Source organism: Centropristis striata, chromosome 20 (assembly GCF_030273125.1).
Source record: "Centropristis striata isolate RG_2023a ecotype Rhode Island chromosome 20, C.striata_1.0, whole genome shotgun sequence".
In the NCBI taxonomy this organism is placed as follows: Eukaryota; Metazoa; Chordata; class Actinopteri; order Perciformes; family Serranidae; genus Centropristis; species Centropristis striata.
In genome coordinates this window covers 17,332,042-17,347,271 of record NC_081536.1, presented here as the reverse complement: position 1 = coordinate 17,347,271, position 15,230 = coordinate 17,332,042, and the positions used below count along the sequence as shown (strand labels likewise).

General features: G+C 42.3%; 1 protein-coding gene and 1 long non-coding RNA gene across 2 annotated transcripts in view; one reads left to right on the top strand and one right to left on the bottom strand.

Moving 5' to 3' along the window:
• The first annotated feature begins 1,975 nt into the window (after nt 1-1,975).
• Nucleotides 1,976-3,716, top strand: hmx2 (H6 family homeobox 2). The gene is made up of 2 exons (XM_059358937.1): nt 1,976-2,482; nt 3,120-3,716. Exons 1-2 carry the CDS (start codon nt 2,209-2,211, stop codon nt 3,665-3,667), a joined length of 822 nt encoding a protein of 273 aa, XP_059214920.1. The 5' UTR covers nt 1,976-2,208; the 3' UTR covers nt 3,668-3,716.
• Nucleotides 3,717-4,149: 433 nt separating this feature from the next.
• Nucleotides 4,150-15,230, bottom strand: part of LOC131993166 (uncharacterized) — a 99,789-nt gene continuing 88,708 nt past the window's right edge. Inside the window, exon 3 of the long non-coding RNA XR_009396285.1 lies at nt 4,150-5,045. This is a non-coding gene — a long non-coding RNA (uncharacterized LOC131993166). The remainder of the gene's footprint in view (nt 5,046-15,230) is intronic.

Here is a 15,230-nt window from a genome sequence, read left to right as displayed (position 1 = left end):
AAACGCCTCCTGAAAAAAGAGCAGGCCCCGCTTTCTTGAATGAAAATCGAAACGTAATCAACGTTTATACTTAGAAAATTTATTGATATCATTTTCTCTGGTAATTTCCTTATTCTAGAGTTGGACACGCCATATATCATAATACACACGTGTAAAGGGTCTTTGTTTAATATTTATCGAAGCTTGATTCCCAGATCAAAGCGCCTCATAACTTCATCTGTCTTTCTCAGACCTTTCTCTCCTGCTAAAGATCTTGTTCTGTTATTGCGGTAGGGCGGCCATACACCACCTATCACTGTGATAGAGCACGAACTTAGGCCCGCTGCTTGCTGTTTGGGGCCTCTCCACAGAAACACGGGATGAACATTTCCATACTAATACACTGCTCGCCCTGTGGCCTATAAACGCCAAGTGTGACATAAAAACAGCGCGTGTAATTCACTCTGCGCGCCACAATAGCAGCCTGTTATGTCCACTATCTCTGTGATGAACTAATCTCACTTTGCAAAAGTCGTCTGAAAGTGATGAAGGCGGCTCCACTGACAAAGGTCTTTGTTTGAAAAGAGCGGCATATAAAATAAACCCATTTAACTGTCATTGCAGATTTCACGCCTTATGTGTAACCACCATAAATCCAGCATCCGCCCCGACTGCCCTCATATATTCGCCCCCTTCAGTAAAGCCTTCCCTGCGTAAGCGTTTTGTTAAGATCGTTTAGCAGCTGCTGCCAGTTGACGATATTTACGCGTGGATCCAGATGCCTCTGTCTGGCTGCTATGATGATGATCACCACCATCATCATCCTCATCAGCGTCCACACTCTTCTCCCTTTTCCAGCCCCTGTCTTTAACACCGAATACCGGTTGTGTGGCTACCGGGAAGGGCGCTGACATGATGATTAAAGCTGACCATTTGTAATGTGTCTGGGGCTCCCTTACAAAGCAGTAAAAGAGGGATAATGTGCCCGAACCGCCAGCTCAAGCCCCGCAGCTGTCCCGCAGCCAGACACAACCAGAGACACACACACACAGGATAGAGCATGTGGGAGGAGGAGGGTGGTGGTGGTGGTGGTGGAAAGCGCGCCCCTCTTTCCTCCTCTCTCTCTCTCTCTCTCTCTCTCTCTCTCTCTCTCTCTCTCTCTCTCTCTCTCTCTCTCTCTCTCTCTCTCTCTCTCTCTCTCTCTCTCTCTCTCTCTCTCTCACACACACACACACGCGTGCGCACACTCAGCCCCCACCACCTCCAATCAATTAGTCAATCAATTAGCCGGCCTCCACTCCACGCGCGGTCATCACGAGGCAGATTAGCTCAGTAATGATCAAATTAATTCTTAATCGCTGATAATGGACGCGGAATGAGTTTATTATTTTCAGGAAAAATGAGTTAGGCCTCTGTATTAGTTCCAAGGCTGCATGCGTGTTAACGTCACCCAGGACAATTTAGCATGCATAAGATGAGGTCATCATGGGTTGTTGACTGAGCTGTTTCCTGCTTGTACAGGTTGCTTGTAGGATAATCTTCCATATTTTTTAAATTTATTTATCACATAACAAGAGTGTGTTTATAAATGGGGGAATCAAAAAAAAATTAAATATATTCTACCAATTCAACATTTTTTTTAAATGTGACATGGACATTTAGTGTAAAATGTTTTGCCTTAAAACCATAACCAACTTTTAATATTAGTTATTTACATAACATTATTTACATGCAGTTTATTACAACACATAATGCATTTGTTCAAATAATAATTTATAAATAATAACCCTGAGTGTCAAGTCAAGCTAAATGCAGAAACGAGCCCTGCTGATCCTCTCCGACCCTCTCGCTCTCCTCATCCAGTCTCAAAACATTGACAGGAGTTTGAAATTTCCGGGCTTCTTGTGGAGGCAGCGATTGGCCCAGGAGGAGCTTACCTACATGCAAATGAAGCAACGCAACCTTGCTGCCTCTGATCCAGAGCGTGAGGAGGAGGACCAGGAATACACTCATGTTCCCCGAGCTCTAGAAAAAACACCTTCAACTCCTTCAATGTTAAAACTCCACAATTAAAACCGGGTAGGAGGGAAAAAAACAGAGGGGAAAAAAACAGAAGAAGACAAAAGCCGCTTTCGTAATTTTTACGCACCAAGCGTATAGAAACCAATAACGGAATACAAGGGGGACAGACAGATTCAGGCAATACTTCACTACTGTTATGAAGCGAGAATGAGTAACGCAGAAGACAGCGGGAGCAAGTGCTCGTCGGGCCCGATTTCCAGCTTTACCATCCAGTCGATTTTAGGCACGCCGTCCGATGCGCCGCGCTCCGGGAACAAGGAGCTCTCCAAGGGGCCGCCGCCACCGCCGCCACGGAGGCGCTCACTGTCGGTGTCCTCCGAGGAGGAGTGCAGCGGCGGGGAGGACTCAGCGGACTGCTTCTGCTCCGACACGGGTCACAGCGATCCATGCACCCAGCACCAACCCCACAACTTCTGTATAGGTAAGGAATATTTATCATCATTATTTTTTTATTATTACAGAAAAGGGATGCAAAATAATTTAAATGTTATTGCACATTTTAAACAATTACACCATTTGTTTACTATATAAAATGACATGAAAGTAGGCCTAAATACTTCTTTTTATTTATTTATTTTTTAATAACCAGTCCTCCTGTTTTGTGTTTTTGTTTGCACTTCAGCTCACATTTCATTAGCTCGTGTTTGTGACAGTCACACTCACATGCAGCTCATCCACTTGTTTGTTGTGTGCAGACAATCAGCAGCAGCAGCAGCAGCGGAAGAGTGGAAGGTCGAATAATTAGCCCTCTGTGTTTCCTCTCATTTCAAATTTAATTGAGCCTGCTAATTGATGAAACATGTTTCGAAAATGGCTGCACTACACGTCGTCAATTGAGCGTTAAATAGAGCGGGATTTTATTAATAGCTAACTGTACAGCGAGCGTACTCCACGCTCAATTGTTTATTTAAAAAGTCGTTTTAGAAAGTCAGAGTTCACACTTGACGAACTCTCAAACTGAGTATGTGGAGGAGAAAAAATAAAATAAAAAAGCCTAGATGTAGCCTATTATTCGGTTATGATATTCACCACATATTTGTCCTCCTGCTCGCGCTCAGGTCCCGCTAAAGGACTGCTGTCTGGGAGTGACGGGCTCGCGCGGCGGCCGCACCTGCCACAGCCTCTGCTGCAGGATTATAAGGAGGAGCAGGAGAGACCATGCCATCAGATGTCACCTCTGTCCGAGGAGAGACAGACAGACGGTGCGGACAAGCAGGGCAACTCAGCGAAGAAGAAGACGCGCACGGTTTTCTCCCGGAGTCAGGTGTACCAGCTGGAGTCCACCTTCGACATGAAGCGGTACCTGAGCAGCTCGGAGCGGGCCTGCTTAGCGTCCAGCCTGCAGCTGACGGAGACTCAGGTCAAGACGTGGTTTCAGAACAGGAGGAACAAATGGAAACGGCAGCTATCAGCTGAACTGGAGGCGGCCAACATGGCCCACGCCTCCGCACAGACTCTAGTCGGGATGCCGCTGGTTTTCAGAGATAACTCCTTACTGCGTGTTCCGGTTCCCCGGTCCATCGCCTTCCCGACGCCCCTTTATTACCCGGGGAGCAACCTGCCAGCGTTACCTTTATACAACCTGTATAACAAGATTGAGTACTGATAGACTCTGCTGTATGTCCACCACTGCAGTCCACGTAAAAACAAAACAATACATTCTTATAAGTGTCTCCACATAACCCTTGTATATTAATTGTATCACTTTATTTGTTGAGGAAATTCTTATTATGCAGCGTCTCACATGAAAGCAATCAAGCTTCCCTAAATGTATAAAATACACCATGTGTATAATTAATTACAATAATTTTTGTATTTTTATTTTCCTTCTCCTCCTTTTAACCGATGAAATAATGGAAGTTAACATTCATATCACACTCAAGAAAAAAAAAATCCATTCCACAAAAAAAGCTTTTTCTTTTTTTTTTTTATTATTCATTATTGGTTTGTTACATATATTGCAAAGCATCAGTCATTTTATTTCACCACACAGGAAAGACTTAATTATTCCATTCAAGGAAAAATATCATTGTTTCTATTGTAATTTAGACCTTCAATAATAACCTTCTCATTCAATAAATTTTCTATTTCAGTGAAAATTGGGCTTGTTTGGTTTTATTTTATGTACTGTGTTTGTGTCAGTATTTTTGTAAATATTGACACAGATTTTTAACTCGGTGAGCAAACACCTAAAACTATTGTAAACTTAGCTCTACTTAGCTGTGCTGACACTGTGTGTACAAACAGTACACAAACAAATGTGATCAACAAGATGTTCTTTGTTGTTGTAAAAACAGTGTTATTATTTCTACATGGTAAAGGCTTGTGATATAATGAGAAATTAAAGGTGAATTTCTGTAGAGCTGCAGTAATTCTCACCTGGAGGGTTTTTATTTCAGATGTTTTAAACTGAGAACACCTGTGTTTTAACTATGACTATAGTGAGGGAAAAAATGGTGTTAATTACCATTTATATGACATTACTGTTTATACACTAGTTTAAATAGCTGTTGGCTCACATATCCAACCTTATACCTCTAAACATTATATCAAATACAGAGTTGTGAGCTTTTTGACAGACATTTTAATTGCAGCTTGTATGTGTGTAGGGCTGCAGTGTGAAATGTGATGCATTTACCCTTCTGCAAGGCTCACGCTGGCTTTCCATATTTGTTTGACTCCTATGCAAATTACAAGCAGAATAAAATATCAACTGCAGGTGTTTTCAAGATGCAAAGAGCCATACTTACAGATTCATTTTAAATTAATAAAGACAGATAACAACTACAACACTGCTGGAAATCAAGAGGTGGGTGACCCGGTTGAGCTGACTTGTAAAGGTAGTACATACAGAGGTAAATAAGAAGTAGATGAAGTGTATTGCAGGGTGGAGAAGAGATGCACGCCATCACGAGCCAATCATGCCTCTGGGCTGGATCTTCTCTCATTTGAAGTCTGCCTCCTGTGGCTCTCCAGCATCAGGCCTTGAAAGGGGGAAACATAATAAAGAGGCATATTGTCAAAGTTCAAGACTCTTGAATGATTAATCGAAGCTGTTCTCTTTTCTCCATCTGTGCAATGAATTACTGCATCAGCTACACTTTGAGTACCATATTCAGTATGTTTTGTTAATTCAGTGGCTAGTTTGGATTTTTCGAGAGGTCCAGCACACATTGTCAAAGTTCAATTTCATAACAATTCAATACATGGAAATAATAAACACAAGCCTGAAGAGAATCAGTCACTCCCAACGTGCACGCACACACACACACACACACACACACACACACGCACATGCACATGCACATGCACGCATGCCTCGTGGTTGATGGGGAGCGATAAAACCGTGTCATTTGCCAGCTTTTCTTGGGTGTCACATCATGTACAAGGGACCCCCACCAGCAGCCAACCCCTTCTACCCATCCCGCCAATCTCTCACTGTGTGCTAATGGCTACATTACCTAGCAGAATCATGACTAGCCAGGCTCTGCTGCCCTGCAGATTATGCCTGACCCAATTTCTGCAACAGCCGCCCTGTGTTTCTGGGAAAATGGATAGCGTTAGACAACAGCAGTGATTTATGGGTAACTCCGGCACCAGCGAAGAGGTGAGGCGCAGGGGGGATGAATTTGTGACAGATAGGAGAGCGAGAGAAAAGAGAGATAGAGAGAGGGATGGGGGACCGTAACGCTTATGAAAAGGAGCAATAGCTTTGGTTGAATGAAGCTGTTTATTAGTTTCCAAGTGGTCATTATGTCATCAGGTGTGACGGCAGCGCGCCGCTCTTTTGGATGGATGTTTGCACCCCACTGACTTGTGCGAAATCTGCATGACCTGTCACCTGAGGTTGTTTGATTTACAGGAGAGAGAGATATGTGTGGAGATGCGTTGACGAGCAAAGGAGAGAATAAGTGAAAGAGAGGAATAGGTGGGGGTAGAGGAGGGGGTTCGATGTAACTATGTATCACTGCAATGGCAGGTGTGAATTACAAATTTTAATAGCAGGGCAATGAAAATGATTTGAAGTGGTTTAAACTGCAAAGAGACAGCGACTGGCATGGTGATGAAGATTTGTTGAGATGATGTGTTGTGCCTTAGGATTCATCAAACCTGCCTGGTAAGGTGAAAAGCAAGTGTAATTCACTCTGTGGTATAATTTATGATGGGAGTAATGGAAACTGTGGGCTACACACTGTGTGCAGAGGAAGAGGCAAAGACAGAGAGCACCGGGTAAATTGATTCTCAGGATAGTTTTTAGAGCATATTTACAGGATCATAATGAATTATACTAAAACCTGCGGATATCACCTCTTTTACATCTTGAGATAAAATGATGTAGATCTAAACTAACTTAATAGAGACCCCATTAAATTTAAACAGCCTGCAACAACATTACTTTACTTTTTTATTTATAATGTTCCCGTCTAATATTTGAAGAACACCCCCCACCAACCCTCCATCCCTTCATCATGCATTTGGATGAGGGCTTTTCAACTACCTCACATATTTACAGCCATTTGATTTAAAGAGGGTATGTGTGGCTTCATTTTATAGTGGGAGGATATGAAGTATAACACCACGAGCAGATGCAGAGCCCCGGGTCTGCCTCAAGACAAGAGTTTTAAAAGCGATCGCAATGCATTAAGCCAGACAACTCTCAAGACCTGTTTGCTCCCTAAATGAATTTGAGGGAAGCGTAACAAGGTTTTTGAGGCAGGCCCTGTCATCCGCTGGCTTTAACCAGCTTCTGTATTTATGGGTTAATGGTTAAAAAGGAGAGCTTGGACCAGAAGTGATTTTTCATGATTCTGTTTTATATCAACTGGAAATGAAGGAGCTGAAGGGAAATTGTGTTTGTCCCCCCCTCCTCTCCCCAGCCCCGACCCCTTCTCCTTAACAGAAGAGGCATATGCTACTGAACCAGGCGAAGCAGACATATGGATATTAAGTCAAATATGGTAAAAATGTAATGGTGTAGATACTGATGTGTAAAATAACAATTTGGCCGATAGCGGAAGCCATTACTGATATTTTTTTCATTTATTAACCCTCATGTGCCAGGGAAACACATCTTTTCATATATATAAAATAGCGAATTATTTAAAAAAAACAAAACTGTTTTGTCAGAGTCCGACAGCAAATAACCAGAACAGCATTTAGCCTGCGCAAAATTGATGGAACATTTCAGATAAACATCAGGCACTGCCATCTGTCAACAGATATCGGCCGATACCGATGTTGAGCTGATACATCAATGCATTGCTAGTAAAATCACAGAATGGAAATAATTTACTTACAAAAAGGCATAAAACCACTAGGATATAATTTCAGTCTTTCAGGCTGTTTTCTTGAACTTGTGAAATGTTTTTAGATGTGTATAACTCAAGGTCAAATATGAGCGGCTCTGTTATTTGAACTTTCCAAGAAAAATATTTAACCAAAAATCTGCATTAGGGCTTTAATGGCAAAATGCATTACGCTTCATTGTTAAATTACCAACCATTTCTTGAACTGCCTGTTTTGAAGTGCCATTCTCTGTCCAATATGCATCAAACTATTACAGGCTACAGTACGTGCAGAGAACCCGGCTATTACTCTAGAGATAAGTCCATTAGCATTACCTTTGACACAATAATGGATGTGAGATACAATTCTCTGCTCTCCATTTTGTATTTGTAAGGATAATAGGGGGATTATCTTGAAGGCCTTATGCTACACACTCAAGAGTGAGACCACACTGAGGACAGAGAGCTCTGCAACAGTTGTTTTCACATCCTCCCCTCCCTCCCTCAGCCCTTCCCTCTGCTCCAAGACCCTCTCAGAGAGAGGCAGGGAAGATAAAGCATGTCATTATTCTATTAAAGACCTACAATTTTTGTAATGGGACTTGCAGCGGTCGGCAGAAGTGCAGGCAGCTTCTTCAATATCCTGGACATTATTTGCTCGTTTAGTTAAATGATGTTTCTAATTCCCTCATAATTACTTGTAATGAGGCTGTCTCCCTCGTTTTGATGCGGCAACATCTTAATACAGCATGGCATTCTTTTTTAGGGATAATTACCTCTCATGAGGCCGGGCAGCAAGGCTGGGGTTTGTTGTGCGCTGCACACGTGGCAAATTGGCTTGTTTCCTGCCATCTTGTCTTCCTGCAAATTGGTAAATTAAGTTTCTCGGCTGGAGCATTAGAACTGTTAAGTTTGCTTTCTCGGCTCCTTCAAATTATTGGCTTCACTGACACAGAGAGATGGCTGTATATTCTATGTTTTGTCTTATTAACTTTGTAGACTGTTTATTTACGCAGTATACAGCAGATGTTAGGGGAGCTGAATGTTGGAGCATTAAGAAAAAGCTGTTAAAAGGGGCAGTTTTACAATGATTGAGACATGTATTCCAGATTGCAGATCAACACAAACATACATAGATTCATAAAAACAACCCCTTTATCTTCAATTATGTTTTCTTACAATTTTATAATTTTACAGACAAAAGCTGAAAACCAGAGAGCTAAAACTGTTATCTAATGTCATTTAGGGACAAAACCTCAACATTATTTTTGCAAAGAACTAATCACTGCAATCATACAGTACAAATTAGGTTAATTTATTGTGCTAACAGACAACAGCAGCACCATTAAATACACCTGCGCTGCTGCAGTGTCAACAAGGCCAATGGAGTTCCATCATTTTCATTGCAGAGGTAAACATGTTTTTATCTTAGGGATGATAAACATTTTTTTATTTAAAAGTTCCAATTGTAAGATTTCAAAATAGAGAACTCCTATGAACTGAGTCTAAGAATGGATTTTCCCTTTCCTGTTTCCCGTCTACAGCAGAGCCGTCTGTGTTGTCCCTCTGAAATGATCCAGCTGCCGTACTCCAACCGCAGCCGTCGCAGGGTTGGCTGAGGGGTTTTTATTTCTAAGTGCTGATGTGTCGCAGACAGTTTGGCTCTACAAGGGCCTGTTATACGCCGATTAAAGAGAGGGAAGGAGTGCTCCCGCAGGGCGGCCTTGTACATTTACCCTGACCACAAAAAGGTCTAACGTTTACGCCCCGGTGCTGACATGACCTTCAAACAAGGTCCCTCTGCTGCCAGGGTGGATACTGGAACTGTCTGGAGGAGACCTGCAGTGAAACTAACAGACAGACAGGAAGAAATCATATCTTTTATATCAGGAATTACCTGTCTGCCATATCCTGTGAAGTTAGAAGATATGGCTTTTATTGGGAAATACAGGAAAGGATAGTTATTTTTCGCACTTATATGGCAAAATGTGATTGTGATTTTCCAAAGCTTTTGTCAGTTTCACTGAATGTTGGAACATGATATAAGAAGTATCTTTTCTCCATTAAAATCACCTACATTGAACAAACTGACAAACACAAAAGGGCCACTAAATAATTCAGATGCAAATCCAGTCATCAGTCATCTATTGGTGGGAGACAAACATCCCTGGATATTGTTTTTATTAGTGAGAGTGCAGACAGATTCTCAAGTGATCCTCTTGTCTTTGCTGGCTCACTGATCTGTTTGTTATGAGATTCGATATTGACTTCTTCTTAATATGGAGAGTTGGGATCTCTTTGTAAGGACCAAGTGGTCTCTTTCAGCTGCAGGGGTCTGCTGTATAGAGAGATGATCTGTCACTTCAGTGTGAGACTGACTGCTGACCACATAGCCTGCAGCGCAGCAGCAGGGAGCACAAAGCAGCACACTATCACCTGACAGCTAATTAGGGATCACTCCCCTGGAAGGGAATACATTCTCTTTGAGGGAATGAGGGAGAGAAAGCAAGAGGTCGGTGAAATCTGTGTGATGTGTCAATCAAAGCCACAAGCCACCTGCAATTTCTAAAAGCAAATCTGCAATATTTGCTGATTGTAGTAAATCATTAATGTTAGTTGGTAATAATTAACGACCTGACGTCAGTTAAAATATAAAGTTTTTCTCTCTTGTCTCCCACAAGAGTGAGCTCACGGACCTCACATCTAAACATGCATGGAGTACTTTTTAAAATCTCCCAGTTCAGCAACAGAAATTGTCCCCAATTGTGTTCGCCAATGTGCCCACACGTGTGCGCATGTGTGTGTGTACAGATATGCCCATCCAGCAGTGTGAGTCTATGGTTTGTACGGGAGACCTGGGATTTCTTTGAAAACACATTTGTAACCATTAGTTGAGTGTAGGGTTTCATGTGCAGAGTGCATCCTCCGCACTGGTGTCAGAGTTTCTGCGAGGCTCTGCGGCAGCCTCTCTTGGAGGGACAGTACTGAGAGGAGGAGGAGGAGGAGGATGGAGGTGGTTGAGGAGGAGGAGGGGGAACACTGGAGCCTAGGCGTCCCACCAACAATGCATCACGGCAGGCAGAATGTAACCTGAGCCCCCCCCCTGGCCCTGGTGTGGCCTGCCACAGCGCACTCCCTCTCGGCCCCCTTTGCACCCCCAAGATGCTTTTAAAGGGATTTGGTCAGCGAGAAAACAGCTCTTCAAAAGAATCGTCGTCACATTAGAAAGTAATTAGCCGGGCCTGAGGCCAAGGATTCCCTGACCTGACTAATTCTGCGCCTCTAAACAATCCGTCTTGGTGCTAGGCGGCTGGTGAGGCACGTTCTCGGTGTACTGGGGAGGAGGTGTTTGAGCAGGGGAGATTCCCATGGTCCTGCAGGTGAACAAACCCTACAGAGGTCATCGGGAAAGGTTACTGGGTAATCCATCTGAGTAACGGTCTGCAGGTAGATTTTGAAAGATGTCTCAGAATACAGGCAACTGTTGAACCTAACTGTAGTGAGATGTAAGGAAACAGTACGGATTATTAATCCTGTTGTAGAATGACAGTTACCAAATACATAACATGATGCAAATTGAATCCAACATTTTTTGTATTGTTGAATAAGATTGGCTCAAAAGTTGTAGGTACTCTGATTGTATACAGCTCAGATGATTGGGATCTCATAGTCAAAAGCAGATGCAAACCTTCAAATCGCTTTTGAAGATCAATGCAGAGAAACCATTTCAGCACTTGGCCACCTGTTCTTCCAAGCCTGCAGGGCCCACTGGCAACAACCTTTCCTCTCACTATTAGACAAACTAATCTGATTGGGAAAAAGATGGAGGTGCAGGGGAGGGGCAGAAACTTACAAACCACATGCTGCAGGGTAGGACTCGACACCGCCAGTCCTCTCCTCCAATGTCTCTGATGGTTTAAGAGCTACTATAGCCTTCAGCATTGTCAGGCTATCAAACAGTGGGAGGTAGAGTGAAAGAGACAAAAGAGAAAACATGTGGGAATCCCAATGAAGTACACAAACAACACTGGTTTCAGATGGTTTTAAAATCTGAAGTGCTGAGATTGTATGCATTTTCAGAAATGTAATCTAAAACTTGCAAGGGTTCTGCCATATGAACCTTTACATACATGAAGATCCTGTAGCTTTTTTAGCAAAGCATAGGAATTTATGGCGGGAGTAATGATGTGTTAAAACACTGGAGAGTTGGAAGCAAAACATACACTTGTTAAACCAGCGGGACCAAGAAATGGCACTGAGCAATTGGCCAATTAGGAAGTGGCCCATCATGTCAAACTCATTTGCAAAGGGAAGGCTTAACCCTTAGGGTTCGAAGGTCGGGATCAAAGGGTGTCCCCCATGGGACCTCACAGAGATCCTTGAAGAAACGCTGATCCCAAGCTTTTGTAAAGGAATCTTCTAATTACAATAAATCTCCACTGCAAGGTAAAGACAGGAGTGCTTGGTACAGTGGCTATATGATAGCTCTCGCCCGAGGGCCTACAGGTAGCCTATAGATGTCTGGATAGAAGACTGATAGGAGATAGTGGTTGCCACTAGGGTAGTGGCCTCTCAGTTGCCCAGGTCAGAACCTCAGAGAGTGATCACAGCTTTGGCGGCTCAGGCTGACCAGCACCTCTGAGCCTTTTTAGCCTCTGGTGTGTAACCGGGTCTTTGACCTTGCCCCCAGATTAGTAGGGGAGGATTTACCTCTTCCATTCTTAGCCCCCTTTTCTTTTATTGTCTCGTTTTCTCACAAAGGTGTGTCACGGTTGGGTTCCTCTGAATGTAGCACACTCTTTCAATTGAGATTTTAGCCCTCTGCTTGATTTTGGATCATGATATCTTTGGCTAAAGTGTAATACTGATTTCAATAGAGGCTCTTTAGTAACACAGCACTAATGCTGGGTGATGTTTTTGACATTTCAGTTTAACAATACTGAATCTCATCTGCACAGTAATTGCTTGGTGTCAAATGGTAAAATTACTATTGCCAAAGAGATCATGTTTTCAACTCCATTTGTCCATCTGTTTGCCTGTTGTCTGTTTGTTGGTTTCTCAGCAGGTTTATAGAAAAACTGGCCTAATTTCCATGAAACTTGGTGGAAGGTTGTAGCATGGGCCAAGGAAGAACCTATTCAATACTGTAAGGGATCACAGACCAGATACACATATCATTGTTCACTGTCTTTAACATTGCGAGGTAGGACATTTTTGCAGCATCAATATGTCCAAGTAAGTGGAAAAATTTATTCCAGACTAAGAAATTTATTGTGAACTTTCCCCCAAGTCAGGGCATGCCTTGGTGGACATCTGTGCTCTCGGAGTGCCCTTCTAGTTCTAAAATGTAAATATTTTTTTTCTTAAAGAGGACATACCAATAGCACATAAACACATCCAAAGGCTGCAGCTTAAAAGGAGCCCAATAAACTATTAATAAATTATAAATTATTTAATAGATGGCTTAGCTCAAGAAAAGCAAGGATTTCCACAGATTAAGATAAGAGTTAGTGTACAGTCGTACTCTAAAGTGAACTCTTATCCTGCACGCTTTTATTGTGCCCATGAGAGGACCGCATGATGGCTATGGGGAAGTCAACGGCTGCATGTTCAACAGTGTTTTCTCTCTACATATTGAATCTCACTTGCAGAACAACCTTCTTTGTTCCCGCTCCATGCAAAGCTGCATGACACTCTCTGTGCTTCTCAGCGAGCTCTCCTGTTGGCCAAAGGGGGAGGAGAGAGGAAAAGGAGGGGAGAGTAGTAGTTTGTTCTTCCTGCAATTAGCATTCACGGTTAGCTAAGCAGAACTAATGCAGCGAATCTTTGAGTCTCACGTTACCTGTCCTTCACTGCCGGAGTACCTGCAGGCCAGATTAAACTGTAGCAAGATGACAAACCCTCCTATGTATCCGTTACGAGCCTTTTATTATTAGCAGTGTTATTGGTAATTCCTTTTGAATGGCCATGACAAAAACGATGCATTGGCTAAAGAGGACTTCAAAACAACAGGATACTGCATGGGTGTGGCCAATGTGTTAGTGATACTGTAATTTTGAAAACAAACTGAGAGTGAGAATTACGCCTCAGTTGGCGTGGCATTGTGCGGCAACACTGAGGGAAGACACGACTCCCAGCGGCACATTTTGATCTGACCTGTATTAAGTGAGGGGCTTCCCCTGACAACAGTTAGTACTGTCACATGTCAACACAAGAGGCATCTGCCTTGATCACCACTCCCTCATTGACTTCATCCATATTTCATGTCCCAACATCTTATTTTATTCAACCGATAACAGGTCGTCTTTATTCAAATGGTCTGCTCCTTCGTTTAAAATCAAACTTTTGTGTTCAGCAGGGTCATCTCCGGTATGTTCTTTAGCATCTAGGTCAAGACTGAATGATCTCATGCGTTCCCTTTCAACTGGGGCCGGATCAGGATATGGGCTCACCGTGTTACCATTATGGGATGTGGATCAAACTGCAATGATCTCATGAGTGTTAAGTGACACAACAATGTGGCCACTTAGTAGGCCTTGTCACGCAGTTCCAAGAAAACTTTGCATTGCGATTTTCAGCTCCAGGATTCAGGTTGTTGTTGGTGATTATGTATGGCAATTATTTGCATTTAAATACACTAATGTATGATGTGATTAATAATTGTGAATAGTTGAGTAAAAACTAAACAGCACTGCAGCTTTATTTAGTGCTGTAAAAAACAACAGAGAATCGATGTTCTCAGCTAATCCTCTTTCATATTTTCCTGTTGATTGGTGTTTATCCTCAGCTAATCATTATCAGTTCTCTGAAGTGTTGTCTTATCAGTTACAAACAGGTACAAGCAGTGCAAGTGCTCCCAATTGATCCACTAAAGACTCCAACTGTGATGAGTCCACTGTCTAGTCACACAGGGCCCAAGGAAGACACTGCTCCAGATCAATAAGTCTTTCTGTGACACTGGCTCTGCTAAAGTCTACACTTCTAGTAGCTCATCACTGTGAATGTGAGAGGCAAGAAATCATTGAAAAAGAAGTGATACAACACAGCTGCATTGATGATTTCAATTGCATAATTTGCTTTCAAGAGATTTGAAACCTGCTGTAACTGCTGCAACTATAATTAGATTTTTTTCGGGACCACACAAAGGTCACCACTTCTTCACTAATATTTCTGCTGCTTGGCTTATCTACACTGCAGCCAAATTCTCCCATCTATTATAGTAAGAGGCTAAAATTTGCTGCACAAAAAATGGTTGCAATCAATGCTCAGTAATTTCTGGAAAAGGTTGAGGCACATTCTACCAAATGGTTCGAGGCACTTTCATTTAATTAATGTTGTATGTCTGTGTTTAACGTACATGGTTTTAGCAGAAAATTGATAATGTTGCTGGACAGCCAGGCTCAGAAAACAAAAGCTATTTGTAGGGGGAATTACAGGGGAACCTCATTACAGTGTATGGATTAAAAAAAAAAAAAAATCACATTTCACTGTGAGGCTTTTATTGCCTAGTGGACACAGTTTGAATTTGACTTAGTGGTTTAGTTTAAATCAAAGCCAGACTAAATTGTCTTAACTAAACAGACATTTCTGACAGAAGTATGTCATGAATATATTTCAGCTTTAAATCAAGACTGAGGTACAACTCCAAGTGCTCTAATATTTCTGTTTGTATCACCCTGTCTCCTTGTTGAACCACAGCTACTTGCCTCTACTTGATGTCCAATCTAAATAAAAAAGATTGTAATATAATAAAGGACCCATAGTCCCTACTTATACAGTACTTACTGAGTGGAACATTGAGATTTATGTAACTCCTCTCAATGAGAGAGAAAGAGAGAAAAGGAGAGAAAGAGGGAAAGAGAGTTTCTCTATGATTGCGAGGGG

Coding starts and splice junctions, on each gene's coding strand:
- hmx2 (XM_059358937.1), top strand. CDS start 2,209: ATGAGTAACGCAGAAGACAGCGGGAGCAAGTGCTCGTCGGGCCCGATT. Junction 2,483..3,119: donor ACCCCACAACTTCTGTATAG/GTAAGGAATATT, acceptor GCTCGCGCTCAG/GTCCCGCTAAAGGACTGCTG.